General features: G+C 28.1%; 3 protein-coding genes across 4 annotated transcripts; 2 read left to right on the forward strand and 1 right to left on the reverse strand.

The window, feature by feature from the left end:
* The first annotated feature begins 850 nt into the window (after positions 1-850).
* LOC119681883 (N-sulphoglucosamine sulphohydrolase) lies at positions 851-2497 on the forward strand. Its single transcript, XM_038095185.1, has one exon. The coding sequence runs from the start codon at positions 884-886 to the stop codon at positions 2462-2464; it is 1581 nt and encodes a 526-aa protein (XP_037951113.1). The 5' UTR covers positions 851-883; the 3' UTR covers positions 2465-2497.
* A 548-nt stretch (positions 2498-3045) lies between these two features.
* On the forward strand, positions 3046-3937 carry LOC119681065. 2 transcript variants are annotated; one of them, XR_005252503.1, is made up of 3 exons: positions 3046-3501; positions 3563-3723; positions 3807-3937. XR_005252503.1 is itself a non-coding variant. In XM_038094135.1 (2 exons), the coding sequence occupies exon 1, from the start codon at positions 3122-3124 to the stop codon at positions 3461-3463; it is 342 nt and encodes a 113-aa protein (XP_037950063.1). In that variant the 5' UTR covers positions 3046-3121; the 3' UTR covers positions 3464-3501; positions 3563-3790. The 2 variants fall into 2 exon arrangements, 1 of the variants encoding a protein (XP_037950063.1); XM_038094135.1 differs by lacking the exon at positions 3807-3937 and having other exon boundaries at positions 3563-3790.
* A 7073-nt stretch (positions 3938-11010) lies between these two features.
* LOC119686421 (transcription factor asR4) lies at positions 11011-19275 on the reverse strand. Its single transcript, XM_038101004.1, has 2 exons — positions 19172-19275; positions 11011-12155 (listed from the first exon to the last, which is right to left on the reverse strand). The coding sequence occupies exon 2, from the start codon at positions 12146-12148 to the stop codon at positions 11039-11041; it is 1110 nt and encodes a 369-aa protein (XP_037956932.1). The 5' UTR covers positions 12149-12155; positions 19172-19275; the 3' UTR covers positions 11011-11038.
* Positions 19276-19984: the final 709 nt, after the last annotated feature.

Genomic DNA, 19984 nt, shown 5'->3' on the forward strand with positions numbered 1-19984 from the left:
GCATTTTTTTTGCAGATTTCTTTGTAATATATTACATCTCTGTTTATATTAGAAATGGAGTCTTTATTGGAAATATTTGTTTTATTTTTTATACAAAGAAATTAACTTCTACAATTATAACGCTTTGATACGGTACACCCTGTATACAAGATTTCATATTTATATATGAGAATTTCCCACTCTCCCAATCGGTTTTTTAAGAATTTCCGATTCAAGTTAAATGTAATGCAATTTATATAATGTTTTTCCCTCTCTAATCTTTATTATATAACATTTCTCAGTTCGGCTCGTTTTGCTTCTGTGAATCTAGTGGACGATCGTATCTCAGTTTTGCCGCAGTGGAAATGTGCAGAGCTCAAAGCAAAAAATTAAAGCGGATAAACCCATTCAGGGCATATTTTTTTATTTTAAGTCATTTGTTGTGAACTTAAAGTGATTGCTTATTTTAATGAGAATAAAATACAAAAGATTAAATAAGCAATATTCAGTTAACCTCGGTTTCAAACGCAAAAAAAATACGTATCTACAAAAGTACCAATCTATTTCTTTCACTGCAGTTACCCGCTGCCTAAGCTAAGTAAAAGCTGATTTAATGAATTTATTGCCGACAAAAAGTAACAACAAATAATAACAACACAAAAAAAAAAACAAAAAAAATACACAACAAAAAAATAAATAATAAAAAATAAAATCAAAACAGAAAGAAAGTAGACTCAGCATGTAGAGAAACAGTTCAAGAGATTGGAATTAGTTAAGTGTCTGTCTTCGCTCGATCCGGTTTAAGATATTTTGTTGCGGTTTTTAATTTTTTATAGAAAATGTTTTAAATAAAAATAAAATTAAAATATAAGTAAAAAGAAAATTAAATTATAAAATAAAAAAAATGTCATTTAAATATATTAAAATCGCAATTTATTTATTGTGTCTTTCGGGACTGTCGAAGGTCAGTGGAGAAACGAAAAATGTACTCATACTCTTGGCTGATGATGCAGGCTTCGAAATGGGCGCATATTTGAACAAATTTTGTCAAACTCCAAATTTGGATGAATTGGCCAAAAGAAGTTTAATCTTTAATAATGCATTTACATCGGTTAGCAGTTGCTCTCCCAGTCGCGCTCAAATACTTACCGGTCAAGCTAGTCATGTGAATGGCATGTATGGCTTACATCAGGGAGTGCACAACTTCAATGTATTGCCACAGGTGACCTCACTGCCAAATATCTTGCGACAAAAATCAAATGGAAGCATACTAAGTGGTATCATAGGTAAGAAACATGTTGGAGCCGCTGAAAATTTCCGTTTCGATTATGAGCAGACCGAAGAACACCACTCAATCAATCAAATTGGTCGTAATATAACGAATATCAAACAATATACTAAAGAATTTCTTACAAAGGCGAAAAATGAAAATAAACCTTTCTTCTTAATGGTTGCTTTCCACGATCCTCATCGCTGTGGTCATATAACACCACAATATGGTGAGTTTTGTGAGCGCTGGGGCTCAGGTGAGGAAGGCATGGGCACTATACCTGACTGGAAACCCATTTACTATGATTGGCGCAATTTAGAAATACCAGCTTATTTGCCACAAACTAACATAGCCCAGCAAGAATTAGCTGCACAATATATGACCATGTCGCGTTTGGATCAAGGTGTTGGTTTAGTATTAAAAGAACTTAAGGAATATGGTTTCAATGAAAATACTTTAGTTATTTTTACTTCCGATAATGGCCCACCTTTCCCAGGAGGACGCACCAATCTATATGATTTTGGTATACGAGAACCAATGTTCATGTACTCACCAGAACCAGAGTCTAGACGTCATGATACAACATCAGCTATGACAAGTTTACTTGATATATTCCCAACAGTTATGGATGTTTTTCATTTTAATACACCAAACAATACAATACCCAAAACTACTGGTAAATCGTTACTTCCACTTTTGCATGCTGAACCAAAACCTGATGAAAATGATGCTGTTTTTGGTAGTCAAAATTTCCATGAAATCACCATGAATTATCCAATGCGTATGATACGTAACAGACGCTATAAGCTCATACATAATCTAAATTATTGGTCTTATTTCCCGATCGATCAAGATTTATATACCTCACCAACATTCCAACAAATTCTCAATGCTACGATTACAAAAACTTCATTGCCGTGGTATAAAACCTTACAGACATATTACAGACGTCCAGAGTATGAATTGTATGACATTAAAGCTGATCCAATGGAATTGAAGAATCTAGCTACTAAACCCAGTTATAAAAAGAAATTGCTAGAGCTGTTACAGCTTTTATATAAATGGCAAGTTGAAACTGATGATCCTTGGCGTTGTGCTCCACATGCAGTACTTGAATCACAAGGTCCTTTTAAAGATAATCCCGCCTGTTTATCTTTGGGGCATGATGCCTTAGGCAAACCTTTTGCTGATTATGAAAAATATGTTATTGTGTAAATTTATTATTTTAAAATAATTATTATAAAATAAATTTAAATAATTATGAAACATATTTTTATGAATAGTATTTTCGTTTGAATATTTACTTAATTAACTTTTTTAACAAAATAAAAAATTAAGTATTACTTTACATTCGTATTTTTAATAATTATGCCAACTTTTTCTAATAAATAAAACTAAACTTATAGTGTTATCGATCATTTCTTTTTTCTATTGATTTCCATTGAAAGTTTTTTCTTATTCCATCTACTGAGTATGGATTATTTAGTATTGTGATATATGACATAATTAAAAACGTGACTAAATAAACATCTACCTAACAGAGTTTCTTAATGGACATGGGTGTTTTATCTACAATATCTAGTCTGCTTCAAACGCGGAACTGAATTATTCTGTTTTAGTTATATTGGTGAAATAGAGGATGCGAAGCATGTTCTTTTGGAATGCCCACGAGACAAAACCTTAAAGATAATCATCGTAATTATAATCGTAATTCATTGATTTTTCTTTTAAAATATCCATTTAAATATTCAAATTTTTATTTTTATATTTACATTCTAAAATTATTTTCAGGAATTTTAATTTTTTAGAAATTTAAAAACTAAAATTAGCAGAATATATTTTTTGTTGATTTTCGCATATATTTTTGAAAGCATGTCTTCAGCAGAAAATGAAGAAATTGATCCCGAAACGAGATTCGCAGACACGCCCTTCGGTGCATACTATAACAACGTCATTAAAAATGTTGAACGTCCTATGCTCTTAAATTGTGTAACTCCTTCAACGCTTCCCGGAATGTTTAATGTATACATTTACAGAAAGGATGAACAGAGCATAACTTTGTTGGGCGATTATATAGCTAATCTCAATGAATATCGGCTTTTCACCTACACTGCAACATTTTATGAGGTGCACAAAATGGTGTTGAGACAGTATGAAACAAAGCAACGGGTTGAAGAATTGTTCATGCTGTCTTATAATCAACAGGAACACTAGGAGAAAATATAAATATATCAATTATAAATTTGTTGAAGGTAACTTAACCTTTGTATTGATATTGCACCAACTAACTGCATTTTTAATTTAATTCTTTAGTAGGCAGCCAGAAGTGGAACGGTTTATGGATCGAGAAATAAATTTTGTAAATAATTTATTCTAATTTGATGTAGACAGAAAGTAGGAGGTTTCTGTTAAAATAACACAAAAATTTAATTGGTTTTCCTCCAAGTCCAATTACTTATTTACGTATCTCTAAGGTTAGATGTTTGAAAATATTTTTGTTAAACTTACACATTTGTGATATAATTCCTAATAAAAAATATTTTGGATTAAATTACAGAAATAGTTACTTTTGCTAGATATTAAGAAGATTTCTAGCATCATAATTTTTTCATCACTCTAGCTCTAAGGCTCTGGGACACTATTATTGAAATTCTCTTTGCATAAAGGAACGATACGAAAGCCATTCGAACGCAAACTTATCATTTTTTTAATAATAAAATAAATAATATATTACATATATAAAGATATATATAAAGATATAGAATAAATTATAAAATAATTTAACGATCTTATTTAAATGACTAGCAGTATTGTTAGTTGGAAAACCACATAAGGATATCAAGTACCCATAACATTTTCAGTACCCATGTTCATTTTAACTACTTTATCATTTTTAAGCATACATGCAGCATAGATTTAATATCTTAGGGGTATACTTTTTAGAGAATCTAACTTAGTGACTAGACTACCTCTTAAAAAACATTTTGTTCGAAATAGTTTTTAACCCTTTGAAATTATGTATGCAAGAATATAATGAGTTTACCAAGTAAAGTGAATACCAAATGGATCACTGTTATGGCCCAACTTAAGTAGTATCGTCCCCATTTTACCGGACCGCATTGTTGTACTCGCAATTTTGTTTTTTTTTGCTATATTTCTTATTATATATATCTTATTTTAGTTTTTATCTTATATATCAGTTTTATATCAAGTTTATATCACTTTTACGAATATATTAAGACTGTTTGGATTTTAGTAGTAATTCAGTCGTTTTATGAAAACAAAAGACTTCGAGTTGTGTCGTTTTTAATACATGCGTTCAGAAGAGATACCCATTTTATTCCTTGTAGGTTACATTTTTTAAAAGGGGATTTACATGTATGGTATTAAGTTTTAGGTTAAAAGGTGTCAGTTTATATTGGTGTGGTTAAGTGAAAAGATAAATTTCTGCTTTATAAAAAATAAAAATAAGTCAAAAGCGAAAAAAATTTCCTTGGAAGTTTTTAAATTTGGAAAAAACCTGCTGATATTGGGAGAATTTTGGGTTTACCTCTAACTAGTGAGAGAACAATTTGTTGTCGTGAAGCGGACAAGATAAAGAATTACGGAAAAGTTGTCACATATTTGCAGGCCAAACAAGTTACGAAACCAAGAATTTCATTAATTGTAAAAATTGAGCTCTTTCTTCCCATTTGGATAGAAAATCAAAATCAAAGAAGAATGGCATTAATCGAAAATGTTAATTAAGAATAAGGCTCTGTCGACAGACAATAAGTTAAAAAGTGATTCACCATCAATAACAAATTACGAATGTGGAAAAATGTGATTCGATTTGCGTCACATTTGGTCCAACCCAATTAACGACGCAAGTCGGGGTATGGTATGCATAGATTTTCGTATGGTCGGTAATTTCGGGCTTAGTAGAGAGAGTAGGTCAACTGTGTTAATGTTGACAAATTTAAAAATAATAATCGAACCGTTAATAGCAGTATCTTATTATTTTAAATTTATATATCTTTATATGTTTTAAATGATATTAAGTAAATTAGCAAATTTTGTCAGGAACTGCATTACTAATTTTTTTACACCAAAAACATACTAAACTGGTGATAATTGGTACATACTTCTCAGCTTTCTCAGGAAGTTCGACAACTGAGATACTGATAATAATGCATTTTAATGTATACGTGATTTATGAACATATATTATATGTGATTTATCGTTGTTTAACATTGATTCATATACGTAATACCATTAATACTTATTAGATATACAACAGGAATACATTATTTGGTTTCTCATTTATGTTCTAAATGTAGAACTACGGTTAGCTAACTTTTTTTGCAATTGCCTGTGATAAGGCTGTAAGCATACACTAACCCTGCAACCATTATAAGTATAAATGAACATTTAAATAAATTTATTTTTAACTACTATGCACTACTACTATACTATGATCCAAATTTATACCTGGATAGCGATCATCGAGTCACTGACAATCGGTTTTCAATTTCTGGAGATTTGTTCCTAAAATTATGCAATAAAATCCTTCTTTTTACCATAATACAAAATAAACCGTAAAAAACAGCTACAAATTTCTTTGTAAAATTTGCAATGTAAGCAATATAACTTGAGTTTAAACGTCTTTTTGAACAAGTTATGAAAAATGAACACCTATCAATGCTATTGATTAAATGTTTTAGACGATACCCAAAAATTTGTGAGATAGAGTCAAACTTCTATAACTCGATGTACCATTTTGCAAAGAAAAACTTCGACTTATGGAAACTTCCTATGAAAGAACTTTTTTGTAATTGTATGCAATTTGTTCTCTAAAACCTGTTGCACTCTACTTAGTTCGAGTTATAAAAAATTCAAATTTTAGAAGTTCGAGTTATGGAAATTTGACTATATATCATTTATATGAAAGTTCTAGTGACAGTTCGACTGCATAATTTTTTATTCAATTTTATTGGTAATACACTATAAAGTAATAATGCAATAGTATTTCTGATTAATTTAAATCAAATCGAATTACCTGTCAGTAGAATTCTTTAAATTTGGAGACTAAAGGTTTTTCTATCCCCTAAACTATGCTTTCAATATCAACATTTTGGAGAATAAATGTTTTGAGTAATATATAATCAAAAATGGCATTAAAAATTATTAATATACAAAGTTCAACAAAAATTATTATTAGATCTTAATATTATTAGATTATAGAAATAATAGTTTTTCTACTACCATTTTTACACAGTATAAATATCTCAGAAAGCTGTTATTGTATACAGATGGCACCCGCATCCAGTATTCAGACAAAAGTGAACAAAATCTAAAATTTTTCAGAAGAACATAAGCTGAATACTGAATATATTTAAAAATGTAAGAAAGCATTTAAACAAGACACAAAATGCGATTTGTAACTTGAAAAATATATACAGATGAAAGTTAATAACATAAATATAGAATAGTATGACAGTTTAGGGTGTCTTGGTTTGATACCAGATTTAGATAATTGCTAAACGCTTTTAATAATTTAAGTGTGGTAATAAACTATATGTAAAGAACAGCATATCTATCTCCAAAAATATTATGAAACCATCTTAGTTAATTGTAACATTCTAAAAAAAAGGTTTCAAGGATACAGACACATCAGAAATAAAGATCTTTCTAGAGACCTATGAGCTGATATGATTAAAATATATATCAAAAACTAAGACATGAAACTTTAAGATAACAAATAATAATATATATTAGCATATTAATTCCACGCATATAATTTACATAAAATAAGAAAAATACCATCAGCAAACAATGTTGTGGTGACATCTCAAGAATTTAAAAAATGATTTATTAAGCAACACAATTATTTAATCTATATATTGTAAGTGATGTATCTAAATGTGTATTGCTAACTATAGGCACGTTGAAGCTCTAACTACTTAGATACTAGCCCCGTTTTTGCAAAACTAAAGAACACAATTTTACTTTATTCAAAAATATAAAAGAAAATTACTTTTTTTATTATTAAATAAATGAGACATTGAGCAATCAAAACTTTAAACATACATATGGAGAGGTTCACCATAAAATGGACTGTGTCCAAACCAAGGTGAATTCAGTAAACTAGGCAAACCGTAAATTTGACTGCCAAGCGTATGTCTATTGCTCCATGGTAATAATGAAAAATCATCGGAACGTCGTAATCCCTGTAAAGGTCCAAAATTTCCTTGCCAACTTAATGGTGATGGTTGAGCCCCATATATAATAGGTTGAGGATCTATGAAAATTGGATGAAAACCACGTAGTCCTGGCATTTTCGGTGATAACGAAGAACTGCGTCTATTCGCTGGTTTTGGTGGTACTGGATTAAAATTTCCATAAATATATTAATTTTTTTTATTATATTATTAAAACTTACAAATTTTAAAACTTGCTGACATATTCTTATGCTTTTTTGATTTTCGTCTGAGTTTTTTGGACTCACAAAGCTCATCACTCAACAGTAGAAAAACGATTATAAGAAATAAAAAATATTTTTGAAATAACATTTTAATATGAATTAGTTTTCAGAAAGGTGTTTCAATGTATGGCTTATAATGAATAATTATTTTTAATTAAATTATATTTGTTTTTGATAATTATTTTTTTTTTATTATTAATATATGTATATTTTTTATTGAAAGCAAATTCACGTTTGTACTTAACCACATGTAAAATGCAATTGAATTAGTTTTTCAATTTTTAATTTAATATTACTTAAATTTAATGCAAATTGTTTAAATCATGAATTAATTGCCAATTAAAATAAAAACTTACTATTAAAGAAATGCTTTTTTAAAATAAAAAAAGGGAGAAATGCAATAACTTTCTCTCTACAAATGCTTTAAAGTAAAAGTTGAAAAAAAAAATTGATTTCTTTATTAAAACATTTTTTTATGTATTTACAAAATATTTAGAAAACATTACATATGAACAAAAAGTTATTGACAAAAATAATTAAAATATCAGTCAATAAAAACGTCACTGATAATGGATATCTGGAAGAGTTCCCCATAAAATTCATTAAAGATCATAAAATATTTATTTTAATTTTTATTTAAATTTTAAATTAAATTATCAATCAGTGGTTTCTTCTTCACGCATTGAGTGCCAAAAAAATATCTTCCCAAAAAATAATACCACAAAACTCTAGTGATGGACTGTTTGTATTACTCTAGTGATAGTGTAATCAGGGTAGCGATGGCTGAACAGAAAATGATAAGAAAGAAAAAGAAGAAAAAGCGATAATCACCTTTTATTTATATAACTTCTAGCTGTACGATCAAATTAATTCTATTCGCATATAGACAGATATTTCGACTAGGAAACTGTGTCATTTAATAACTATTGTTCTTACTATTAATTAGAAAGGGAAGTAGTGCTCATTTGCTCTGTCTTTGCGCGATACTTTTTAGAACCGGATCATTGTTTTCGATTTTTGGTTGCTTTATGTTGTACAATTACTTTACTAACATCACTATCACTAATTTACCACGTTGACCAGACTACTAATCCTCAACTACTAATCCATACTTACGAATCAGTAATAATAGGGGAAAATTCTTCTCACTCTCTTTCGCGGGACCATTCTTTATTTTACCTGTCTCCATAATATAATAGATATTAAAAATAATGAAAAAATATACGCTTTAGTAAGACAACAAGATTTTGTGCTCTAGATGAATAGATTAAGAAACCATTTCTGTTAAAATAGTCTGCGTACTTCTTTAGATCTAGGTCGCTGAGACAGGCTACCTCTAGTATTTACCATTTAGCTAATAAATACTTATATGGTTACCATATTTTTTAAATTAAATTTGATTTCAGACATTAGGAGTTATTGTTATTTTCCCATTTTTTTAGGAAAAATTCAAGAAAAAAATGGATATGGAAAAATAAAAGATATTAATATTAAATTCTTTAGAATCTGAATATATTATTCAATATTGTTTAATATATTCAATATTTATTTTTATTACTATTATTATTGTGCGGATAATAATCGCTCTCTTAAGTATTATTCGTCAACTTTATTAGTTAATACTAGTGCCTATCCTTTATAACACATTTTATTAAATAAAAAGAGAATAATAATTAATAAGAGCTATAAAGCATGACATTATTTTTTTCTTAATTTCTATTCGAATTACTTTTTTCCCCATGTGCTACTATTATATCTGCATACTGAAATGCATTTCTCTATTGCAAAACCTTCCACACCCAACCTATTGTCACCTCATGTCTAGTCGATTACTTGATTATAATGTCGATATGAGTATAATTGCTTTTATTCAGCGAATGGTTGAGAATTGCATACATAATGAGTATAATCAAATTTAACTTTCATTTTCATTATTTTCGCTTTGGATTGTAATACATTTCAAAGGGGTCAATGCTATCTCTAAATTGAGTTAATATATTGCGTGGAAGCAGAGAATGTTAATCGAAGTCATTAATATCAGTAACAGGTCAAAATGTCTTACTAATCTAGTAGAGGTGGCACAAAGTTATTTTTTGTGACTAATTTTCATTTGAGTTAATGGACTGCCGGTTGGCAGTCATTTTTGGTCTTTGGTCCTGGTGTTTTTGAATCCTTTGTGGTCCTTTTAGGCTAATGGTGGTACGACATCTCTTGATTTTGCCAGATTATAAATTATTTCACAAATGGTAATACATATGTTATAGATAATCATAATCATATCATATATAGAGGCATACATACCTACATATAGTTTATCTTATCCTTCTAATTTTAATGTATATAATTATAGCATATATAGAGACAGACATACACAGTTCTTCTTAGCCTTCTAATTTTAATGTATATTGATTTTTCAATGGATTTTGCCAGATTTTTAATTTATATATAGAAGAAAATATATTTTATACAATCATCTAGAGCAGTATAGATAGGCATACATCGAAACTTGGATTTCGAAGAAAAGATCTTCATAGCCCAAGAGTAATTTAAAGAATTAAAAATCATATATTGTGCAGATTTCAGTCGTATCATGGAGAAAAGCTACAATTCTAAAAGTTCTTAATTGAATTCCTAGAAACTGTTAAGAATATGAGAGGCCTTAAGTAATCCATACAGCAAATTAACTGGCCTAAGTGATTCAGGTAGCTTTTAAATCGAGAATGCATATATAACAAAAGTTTCCTATTATAGGACATTCTTAAAACAAAAGCTAAGCTCTAGAGTAACACAACGGTTTCGTGGGCAATTTACGTACAGTCTGTCACAGACCCATCTTTTGATGTAGACATTGTAATGGGCACAGAAAGCTCATATAATTTTAATAATATATAATATAATAAATTGTTATTTTTTTAAATAAATAATAGTATTTACAATCAAAGCATCTGAACAGAGGCGTTAGTTTACGTTAAATTACCACAAGTCATTTGTTTTTTTTTTATTTTTTGCATTAAAAAAAAACAATAATCCATTAAAATAGTTATAAAAATATTTTTAAACTTTATTCATTTATTAAATTTCTATAGTTCTATAGTTTATAAATAATTGTTTTTGCAATTCCCTATCATTTAATTTAATTTAATTTAATATCATTAATTAAAAAATATTATTCTTAAAAAAGTATTTATAATTAAATTAAATTTTTATTTTATAATTATTATTAAATAAAAATTTTATTACTCGTATTTTTAATACTTTCCAAGTAAAAAGTCTTATGTTAGATAACTATCCACTGATAATTATTTTATCATATCTAAAATAACCAACTAAAAGTAACCTCCAAATTCGGAAATTGGGTTAAAATTGTTTGGTAATATGAAAATATCATCTGGTCGACCATTAAAGATGAAAGGACGTTTAAGAGAGGTTAATTTTGAATCTTGTTGCGTAGCACCCAATCCTCCCAAATTGTAAGAGGGAATATGTGGCTGGAAGCTACTTGAAGTAGTACTTGGTCTATATGGATTCTGTGCTGGTCTGAATGGATTTTGTATATCACTTGGTGAACCACCCATTTGATAAATATTCGTTGGTTTGCCATTAGCAAGAAAGTTTACTGGCAAGTTAAGAACTGAACTCAGCGTAGGGTATGTAGGCATTGCTTGATGAGGTATTATAGAAGTAATTCCACTAGTAAACCCAGGTTGAGGTAAAGCGCCAAAATTAAAGCTAGGTAAGAACATATACGGAGTTGGTGGTAAACGTACGTAGTAAATTGGTGAGTTGCGTGGATAAGACGAGGATAAAGTTGATGACGATGGACGACGTCCATTAGCAGCACGCGACATACTTTCCTCATTGTCATTTGTCGGTGTTACAGGGAATGCAGTTGGATACAACATATCAGGAGTTACCAAAAAAGGATAAGGTACAAGTACAGGTTGTGGGTAACTAAAAAATGGTAAAAACTTTGGTGTATGCATTGGAAGAAAGTTGTCGAATAAATGCGTTTGATGAAAAGCTGGGAACCGTGGTAAAGGCATAAAATTATTTTGTGGTGTCATGGATTGATATGGCATTTGCCAAGGAAAATATGATTCAGTTGGATGAGAGTCAGTTTTAAAGTCATTTAACAGTTGATAGGAGTCACTTAAATTTTCTTCAGAATTGACAGTTTTGAGTACATCCGACATGGGATCCTTTTCATGCACATATTCTGCATGTTGCAATTGTGAATGCTGCTGTTGTGATTGTTGATGTTGCTGTTGTTGTTGCTGCTGCTGTTGTTGTTGCTGTTGCTGTTGTTGGTGGTGTAATATAGCATTTTGTTGATTCTTTAATTGTGGTAAATTAGCAGCTATTGTCTGCGATACCAGATAATTCCAAAGTAACAATGTGCTGATTATGTAGTGAGTGGCGCGATTTTTAGCAAACATATTTTGTCTTGAAATAAAAATAAAAAAATTAATATACAAATATATGTGTATTGTATATAAATTATCGCTTATTAATTAATAAAAAATATTTCCAACTATAAGTATAACAAATGATGTTTACTGTGGTATAAATAAATATCTAATCAAAATAATATCGCAATTAGACACTATTAATTTGCTTTTTGAAGTAAATTATTTTTATCTCTAATAAACACATTATCTTATATTACAACTGCAATTTATTTATAGTCTTTTGTATTTTTTATATGTTTTATCTTCTGTGCAACAACTTAATCAACTTGTACACACAAAGTTCTTTCTGCAAAATGAATTAGTCAGAATAAATGCAGTAAATTAATGTTTCTTCGCAATAATTTATATGTTAATTTTTATGACGTTGGCATATAAAGTGGCAATTAGAGAGTCAACATATTGAATACTAAACTAAAATGACAACAAATTTTGTCTGCTGTCTGCTGTCATCCTCTGGTCCATAGAAGAAATGCTTAATTGATCATGTAGGATAGCTGTGTCGTGTGCTTCATGATCTGCGCTTAACCTTTTACTGTTAGTGTGTCTTTTTTCCACCAAAACCCAATAATATTACTTAACGAAGAAAACTACAATATACATAAATTTTTAACATTAAATAACTTTATATATATTTTTAAACTGACTAATTGGTCAATTGTTTAAATAATAAAAAATTTCTTAAATTATTTTTTAAAACTATGCTGACTCTGAGCTTCAAATTTAGCGAAGTTTGACATCAATCCTTCGTACTTGCAGTCTCAGAAAATTATTTACGAATTATTAAATATAAGAAATAATTTCCAGACCACTGATAATGGGTATTTGGCAATACTCGAAAGAGTTGTATGGTCAGCTAAAACATCAATTAATTGAAATAATATAAAAACATTTTTGTTGTTGTAGCTTACTACTTTTCGAAACCTCTCTAAAAAATATATGTTATTTGCACCAATAATATAGCTTTAGACTATAGTCAGCTATAGATCTATACAGATAACTGTCAATGTCTCGATTACAGTCATCTACCGTCCACACTCTCTACAGATGACTGCAGATTATAGTCGAAATACTTATACATACTTTAAGAACCATATTTTACAAACAGTGGCGAAGAATATTTCGACTATAGTCTATAATTTATATAGATGACTGTAGTTTTAGGTCGAAATATTAGTGACAAAAAAATATATCTTTCAAATGTAATCTAAAAAGTTTTGAAAGTAATTACTTTCAATTAATTAAGTTTTATCAATGAAATCAATATAAAAAATATAATACCTATAAACATAAAGCTTATAGGCTTAAAGGTTATAATCCCAAAGCCTATAACGGTTCAAATGTTGTTCAGATATATAAACAATAGTTAAAAGTGATTGGCATCGACTGTATGTATGGTAAGTGCATTACTGTACTTTTAAAACGTATCTATCTGTTATATATTCTATAACGATTAGAACAGTATCCAGATATATAAAGAATACTTAAAAGTGATCACTGTATGATCAACGGATCACTGCACTTTTGAAACGTGGTATTTCTCAGCTAATTATATTTTTAAAAAACGCAACACCTAACGAGAATCCAATAAAAAAATATAATGAGATCTATTTTGTACAATATAAAAATATGATATTTGTATGGTAATCTGTTTCTATTTCTGTTCAGATAAGTTTCTATCGATTTGCTTTCATGAAAAAATGACACAATAGAGACTATTTTGCATTTTTTGGATTATATATATTTATTAATATATATTTCTTTGCAAAAATCCAAGGATCAAATTTTTATCAACATTTTTTTATTTTTGAAACATCTTACATACAATAAGGGTCAGTCATGGCAATTATCTACTCTTTTTCGGCATGACCAAAAGGCATGGTATATAGGGAGTCATATCACGATAGTCAATTTACTACCTTTACTATGATTTTAGTACATTTTATTAATGTGTCTACAATAATATCTGTATAGATATGGAAACATATTCACATAAAAATAAACTTATTAGCTTCTAATAGGTATAAATTCTGCCATTTGTTATCAAACAGCATATTTGACATTTGTTTGATCAATGTATCGAGGTACAGTAAGTCTTTTCATGTTGATAGATTAAAATCGATATTTATCTCTTACTCTTATTCTCAATTTTTAAATTCATCTTATAAACAAAAATTTCATATTTCATGTGACCATGACTGTCTATATAACATGGCCTTAATTATTAGTACATTGAGAAAAATATTTATTAGGTTTGTCAGGAAATTTTAACTTAATATAGAATATATAAAAAATTTAATTCGATTTTGTTTCATTAAGTTAGATAAGAGAAACCAGACTTGTCCGTCACAAGTCTGGTAGGTATTATTTATTTATATGTATCAGTAGGCGCTCTTAATTTGATTTGTGGATATATTCTTTATTTCTTACAGTTGCTATTTAGCAAACCAGCTAGGTATATTCTGCTTCCGTAAGGAATATACTTGAATGGAGCTATATTATGGACATATACATATACTAATAATATTATAATAACTATGCTAATTTGGAACAACTGAAGTCCTTTTTGCCGGAGACCATTATTGAATCGACAAAATTTGATTCTGAAGTACCCTTTTCAGAGAGTTTTGCACTGTATGTTAATATGTCATTATAATTATATGTTTATAATAAGAAATATATGAATATAACTAAAATTATTTTGTTTATATAAGGTTTAAATTTTGTGATATATTAACTCTTAAAGATAAAGTTAACAGTTAAGTAAAGTTAATTTCCATTGAGTTACTTCCTTCACGTCTTGCGCTCCATATTTCAATCTTAATTTAATAACAAGTAGCACTTATAATTTTTCTACCTAACTACTACTATCTAACCACTAGTTTTTATGATTGCGCGTTTATTAGTATTCAGTAATAATATCTATTATATAATAATTATATATGCATAAGGAAATCTCTACTAATGCGCGCATAACCTGTACTAATTAAGTTGGGAAAAATATTACTAACAATTAATAAAAAAAGAAAAAACTATTCAATAAAAGTAAGCCCATAACGGGTTAAATAAGCAAGCACATTTTGAGCTCATTCCAGCATATTTTCACATCGTGTTCTAAAAATAGTTGGCAATAACATCTTCAAGTTTATTTTTATTTATCACATCTGTTATATCACAGCAGTAGCCTACATTTATAATCTCAGCAAATAGCAAATGAAATCAATAAAAATAAAAATCGATCAGATGCGCAACCCGTCATGCATTTTAAGATATTGCACAATCCAGAGACTAAGCAATTCTCAGCCGCAAATGAGCGATCCGCAAATACGGTGCTTTCAATGCGTTGTGCTAACCAGACAATCCGTGCTTGTGCCGCGCATCTAAGCTCAGAGTCGAGAGCAGTTATTATAATTGTAAGTAGAAGTTTCCGCTTGTCTGTCTGAGTGCACATTCTCCTACTGCCACTCTGATGTCTTCAGCACTGTTTGCCTATGCAAATGTATCTAACATACGCCTTAATATCTCATCATGTGCAGCTTCGTTTCATTTGCCCTCATACCCATTCACAGCCGAAGAAGTGCGGCAGTTAATGTCTGGGGCTGTACGTCTCTTGGCGCTTTAGCAAGTGCAATTCGTGACAGTGGGCAGGGCAATTTGATGGGCTTTAAGGTGCTGTGCTGCATGGCTAATAAAATACCTAATTACTCCTGAGAGCTAATTGCTGGCTGCCATAAATTTAATACATTGTGTATTCTGGGTAACTCCATCAATTTCGTCGTAGTGCCAGTAGCTTTCGATTGCTGTCTTCACTCATATTTCAGAATTTTATTTGATATTTGCCTACTTCTTCGGCTGTCATTTAGTGCTTCATATAAAATATACGATTCTATTTGCTTATTTAGAAGAAATTAAAAACGACTTTTATGGGAGCAATTCACGTGCAGTTGGCGACTTTATAAATTTCATCCGATTTTAAGATTCTAATTTTAGTTGACAACCGCATAGTTACGGATTCACTTCGATTAACACGTGCGGTTAACTCAAAAGAAATTTAATATCACATTTAATATATTTCAATCATTTATGCTTTTTTATTAACATTTAATTTTATTAATAAAATTATATTACATTAATAAAAATAAAATTTCTCATATTTTATAAATAAAATTTTATTAATAAAATTAAATCAGTTATTTGCTAGTAATCTATGTGACGCCATGTCTTACATTCTTATCGAATAAAGAAAAGATACAGAGTAAGGTAGTTAGCTAATGTGGAAACAGGTTAATTTAGGTAGAAAGCCTTATTAATTCTACAATCTTCTTAATTTTTGGGGAGAGAGTTGGGAGTTTTATAAGCAGCTAGAGTTGAGAGTAATAATGATTCCAACCATTTTTTAGATTTTAATATTGGAAATATTATGGAGTGGGGGAAAGAAAACACAGGTAGGTTGATAAAGTGAAAACAGGTCTAATCAGATAGAATGCGTTCTTAAATCAATATTATTCCTAATTTTGGGAGAGGGTTGGGCGTTTAATAATCAGTAGGGAGTATTGATGATTGCAACCATTTTTTTAACCATTTTTTTTAAAATATATGGAGTGGGTTGAAAAAAAACAGCTATTTCAATTAAGTGGAAACGGATCAAACTAAGTAGGAAGCCTTCTTAATTCTAAATTATTGTCAAATTATAATGAGCGTTTTATAACTAGTCGGGAGCATTGATGATCTCAAGAGTTTTTCTGATCTTAACATTGGAAATATTATGGAGTGGGTTGAAAAAAGAGGAGGAATTAAAGAAATGTATGGGGTGTTCTGTATCAATTATGAAGTAACATATAAAGTTCACAAATTTTAACAATTTTGTTAATATGTTATTTTAATTTTTTAAAATATTTAATTATTATGATATTATTTAAGTAGTTTTGAAGATATACTGTTTATTTTTTTAATTATAATTATATATTAATTATGAAACAGGGTGATCGATCAGTTCAGTATAAATATTATTTTAAAAAAAACTATATTATATTAGTTAACCATTTAATCTTCCAATTAGTCTCTTTCATGATGAATAGTTTTCGTGATATCAAATCACATAATTTAGTTTCTTTAAAATTAATACTAACACTGAACTGGCAATACTTTAATGAATTAAAGTACCTATCAGGCTAACTAGTGTTGATAGTACTAGTTAAGACAAAACGAAAGGAATAATTCAGATCAGTACTGATTAGAAGATTTGTTCCATTTGACAAGTACTGTGTGTTTATAATTTTAATGTAATAAAGAAACTGAACGATCCGATAAAATAAATAAGTAAAATAAAATAATATAAAATAATATGAAATAAATTAAAATAAAATAAAAAAAAAAAATAAAATAAAATAAAAACAAAATAATATGAAATAAAATAAAATAAAATAAAATTAAATTAAATTGAATAAAATAAATTAAAATAAAATAAAATAAAATAAAATAAAATAAAATAAAATAAAATAAAATAAAATAAAATAAAACAAAACAAAACAAAACAAAACAAAACAAAACAAAATAAAATAAAATAAAATAAAATAAAACAAAATAATATAAAATTAAATTAAATTTAATTATATTATATAAAAAAATAATATAATATAATATAATAAATTGTTATTACGACCAATTTTGAAGAAGTTTTTCAGTATTAATGGGCTTAGATCGTTTATTTAACACATAAAATTAAAAAAATGTCTTTTTTTTAAATTAAAAATTACACTTATTAATTTTTGTTATATATTAAACTATATATTAATTTAATATATAATTAAATAGACTATAGTAGACCTTGGTCTACGAAATATACCGAAATATCTGTGCTATAAATAATTTTTTATAAAAACTTAAATATAATTAAATATTTAACACAAATTAATAAGTGTAAATTTTTATTTAAAAAAAAAACATTTTTTTTCAATTTATGTGTTAAAAACGACCTAAGCGCCGTAATAATCAAAAACTTGTAATATAAAATAAAATTAAATTAAATCAAATAAAATAATATAAAATGAAATTAAATAAAATAATATAAAATTAAATAAAATAAAATAATACAAAATTAAATAAAGTAAAGATAAAGACTAAGTACTAAAAAGTTCCACGTTCATATCTAGAGTGAAGTTTTTATTTCTTACTACACTTATTACATAAATTTTATTTTATTTAAAATTTTTAATTTGGTAAGAAATTGTTTGATTTCAAAAATTTTTCAAAAATTTAATATTAATAACAGGAATATTTTAATAGAGACTTTTGAAAAATGGGTTTCCATACTACTGTAGTGTTATATGAAGTGCAAGAAAAAAAGTTTGTTAATTGTGATATCTATCTATTAAAAATTTAACTAATTTATTTATTTATTATTATTCCTTATTGTCATTTTATTTATTTTTTTTTATTGTACTTTTTATTAAATTTATTTTTTAGGTTAGAAATTGTTGTGAAGTGACGTGTGAAGTAGAAACTTGAAGACGTATAATAAATGAAGTTTTGGTTCACACCAAAGTTTAACGTTTCTATAATTTTTGATAATTAATTGATCAATAATTTGATAAATAATTTGACTTCCTAATTTTTTAGCCATCACACTCTTACGTTAAAGTGATATATCGTAAGACTATTTTGTAAATGTATCAAATGTCATATATTTTATTTCTAAAAAAATTAATATTTTGTTTTTTATTTAAAATAATTGTAATAAAATAGTGTATTTTCCTACACTCATACATCATATAAGTGTATCACAGAGCTGTGATATTAAGTCAAAAAAACTTTCAATTTTTTGAAGATATTTTTCAACACTTTCTTTGCAATGTTCAATTCTTCTTAACTTATTTACTGTGCACTTGATAAATGTACAAATATATATACATATGTATATATATATATATAATTTACTAACACTTCTCATAACACTTCTAATAAATGTTTATTTAAAAAAATAATTGAAATTACCACAAAAATTTCACGATTTGTCAACAAAGTAAAAGTAAGATTTCAAATAAACGCGACGCGATAAAATTCAACCGCAGAACTGGGATCTTGACGAGATGCTTGCTCTGGAACTGACAATACTGAAATGACTGCAGGTCGTCGCTGCGATAGTTCTTTATATGGTTTGCTTGTGTCAGGCGCAAGTGTAGCCAAACAGTTTCGGTGGCTAAGAATAAGAAGCACCAATGGGCGAGTATCATCTCAAGCCAATCTTATACGCATATCTATAAGTATATGTACAACAACAACAACAATAACAATAACAACAACAAATTAAAGAAACAACATTCTACATTAAAGACAAGCAAATTGGTAACAATTTTTGTCGTGGAAGAGTAAAAAGCGATTTAAACATAAACTGCAGCACACCAAAGCGAACCGTTCGTTGCTGAGCTTAGAAAATATTTTTCAGCACATTTTTGCATATCTTTTTTTAATTTATAATTTTTTCTGAAAAAGATACGAGTACTTTTAATCCATCTGAGAAATAGCAACAATGATAGAACAATAAAAAAACAATAAACAAAAAGAAATGCCGAACTCTTGCCGTTGCATTTGCAGTTTCTTGGCAAAGGTTACGAGAATTTCTTCTTACCGCATCAGTTAGGCTCATTAGCAGTGTGAATGGAACTAGCAGTTCTAGTTCCATTTGTACTTCAACATATAAGGAAAACAAATTTGTTAGATATGTCCAAAACTACTCTGGCTTGATTACTACATTGCATTTTATTTGAAAATTATCTTTTAAGTGTCTTTGAATGCACATATGTATAT

This window comes from Teleopsis dalmanni, chromosome 2, assembly GCF_002237135.1.
Source record: "Teleopsis dalmanni isolate 2A chromosome 2, ASM223713v2, whole genome shotgun sequence".
Taxonomy (NCBI): Eukaryota; Metazoa; Arthropoda; class Insecta; order Diptera; family Diopsidae; genus Teleopsis; species Teleopsis dalmanni.

Coding starts and splice junctions, on each gene's coding strand:
- LOC119681883 (XM_038095185.1), top strand. CDS start 884: ATGTCATTTAAATATATTAAAATCGCAATTTATTTATTGTGTCTTTCG.
- LOC119681065 (XM_038094135.1), top strand. CDS start 3,122: ATGTCTTCAGCAGAAAATGAAGAAATTGATCCCGAAACGAGATTCGCA.
- LOC119686421 (XM_038101004.1), bottom strand. CDS start 12,148: ATGTTTGCTAAAAATCGCGCCACTCACTACATAATCAGCACATTGTTA.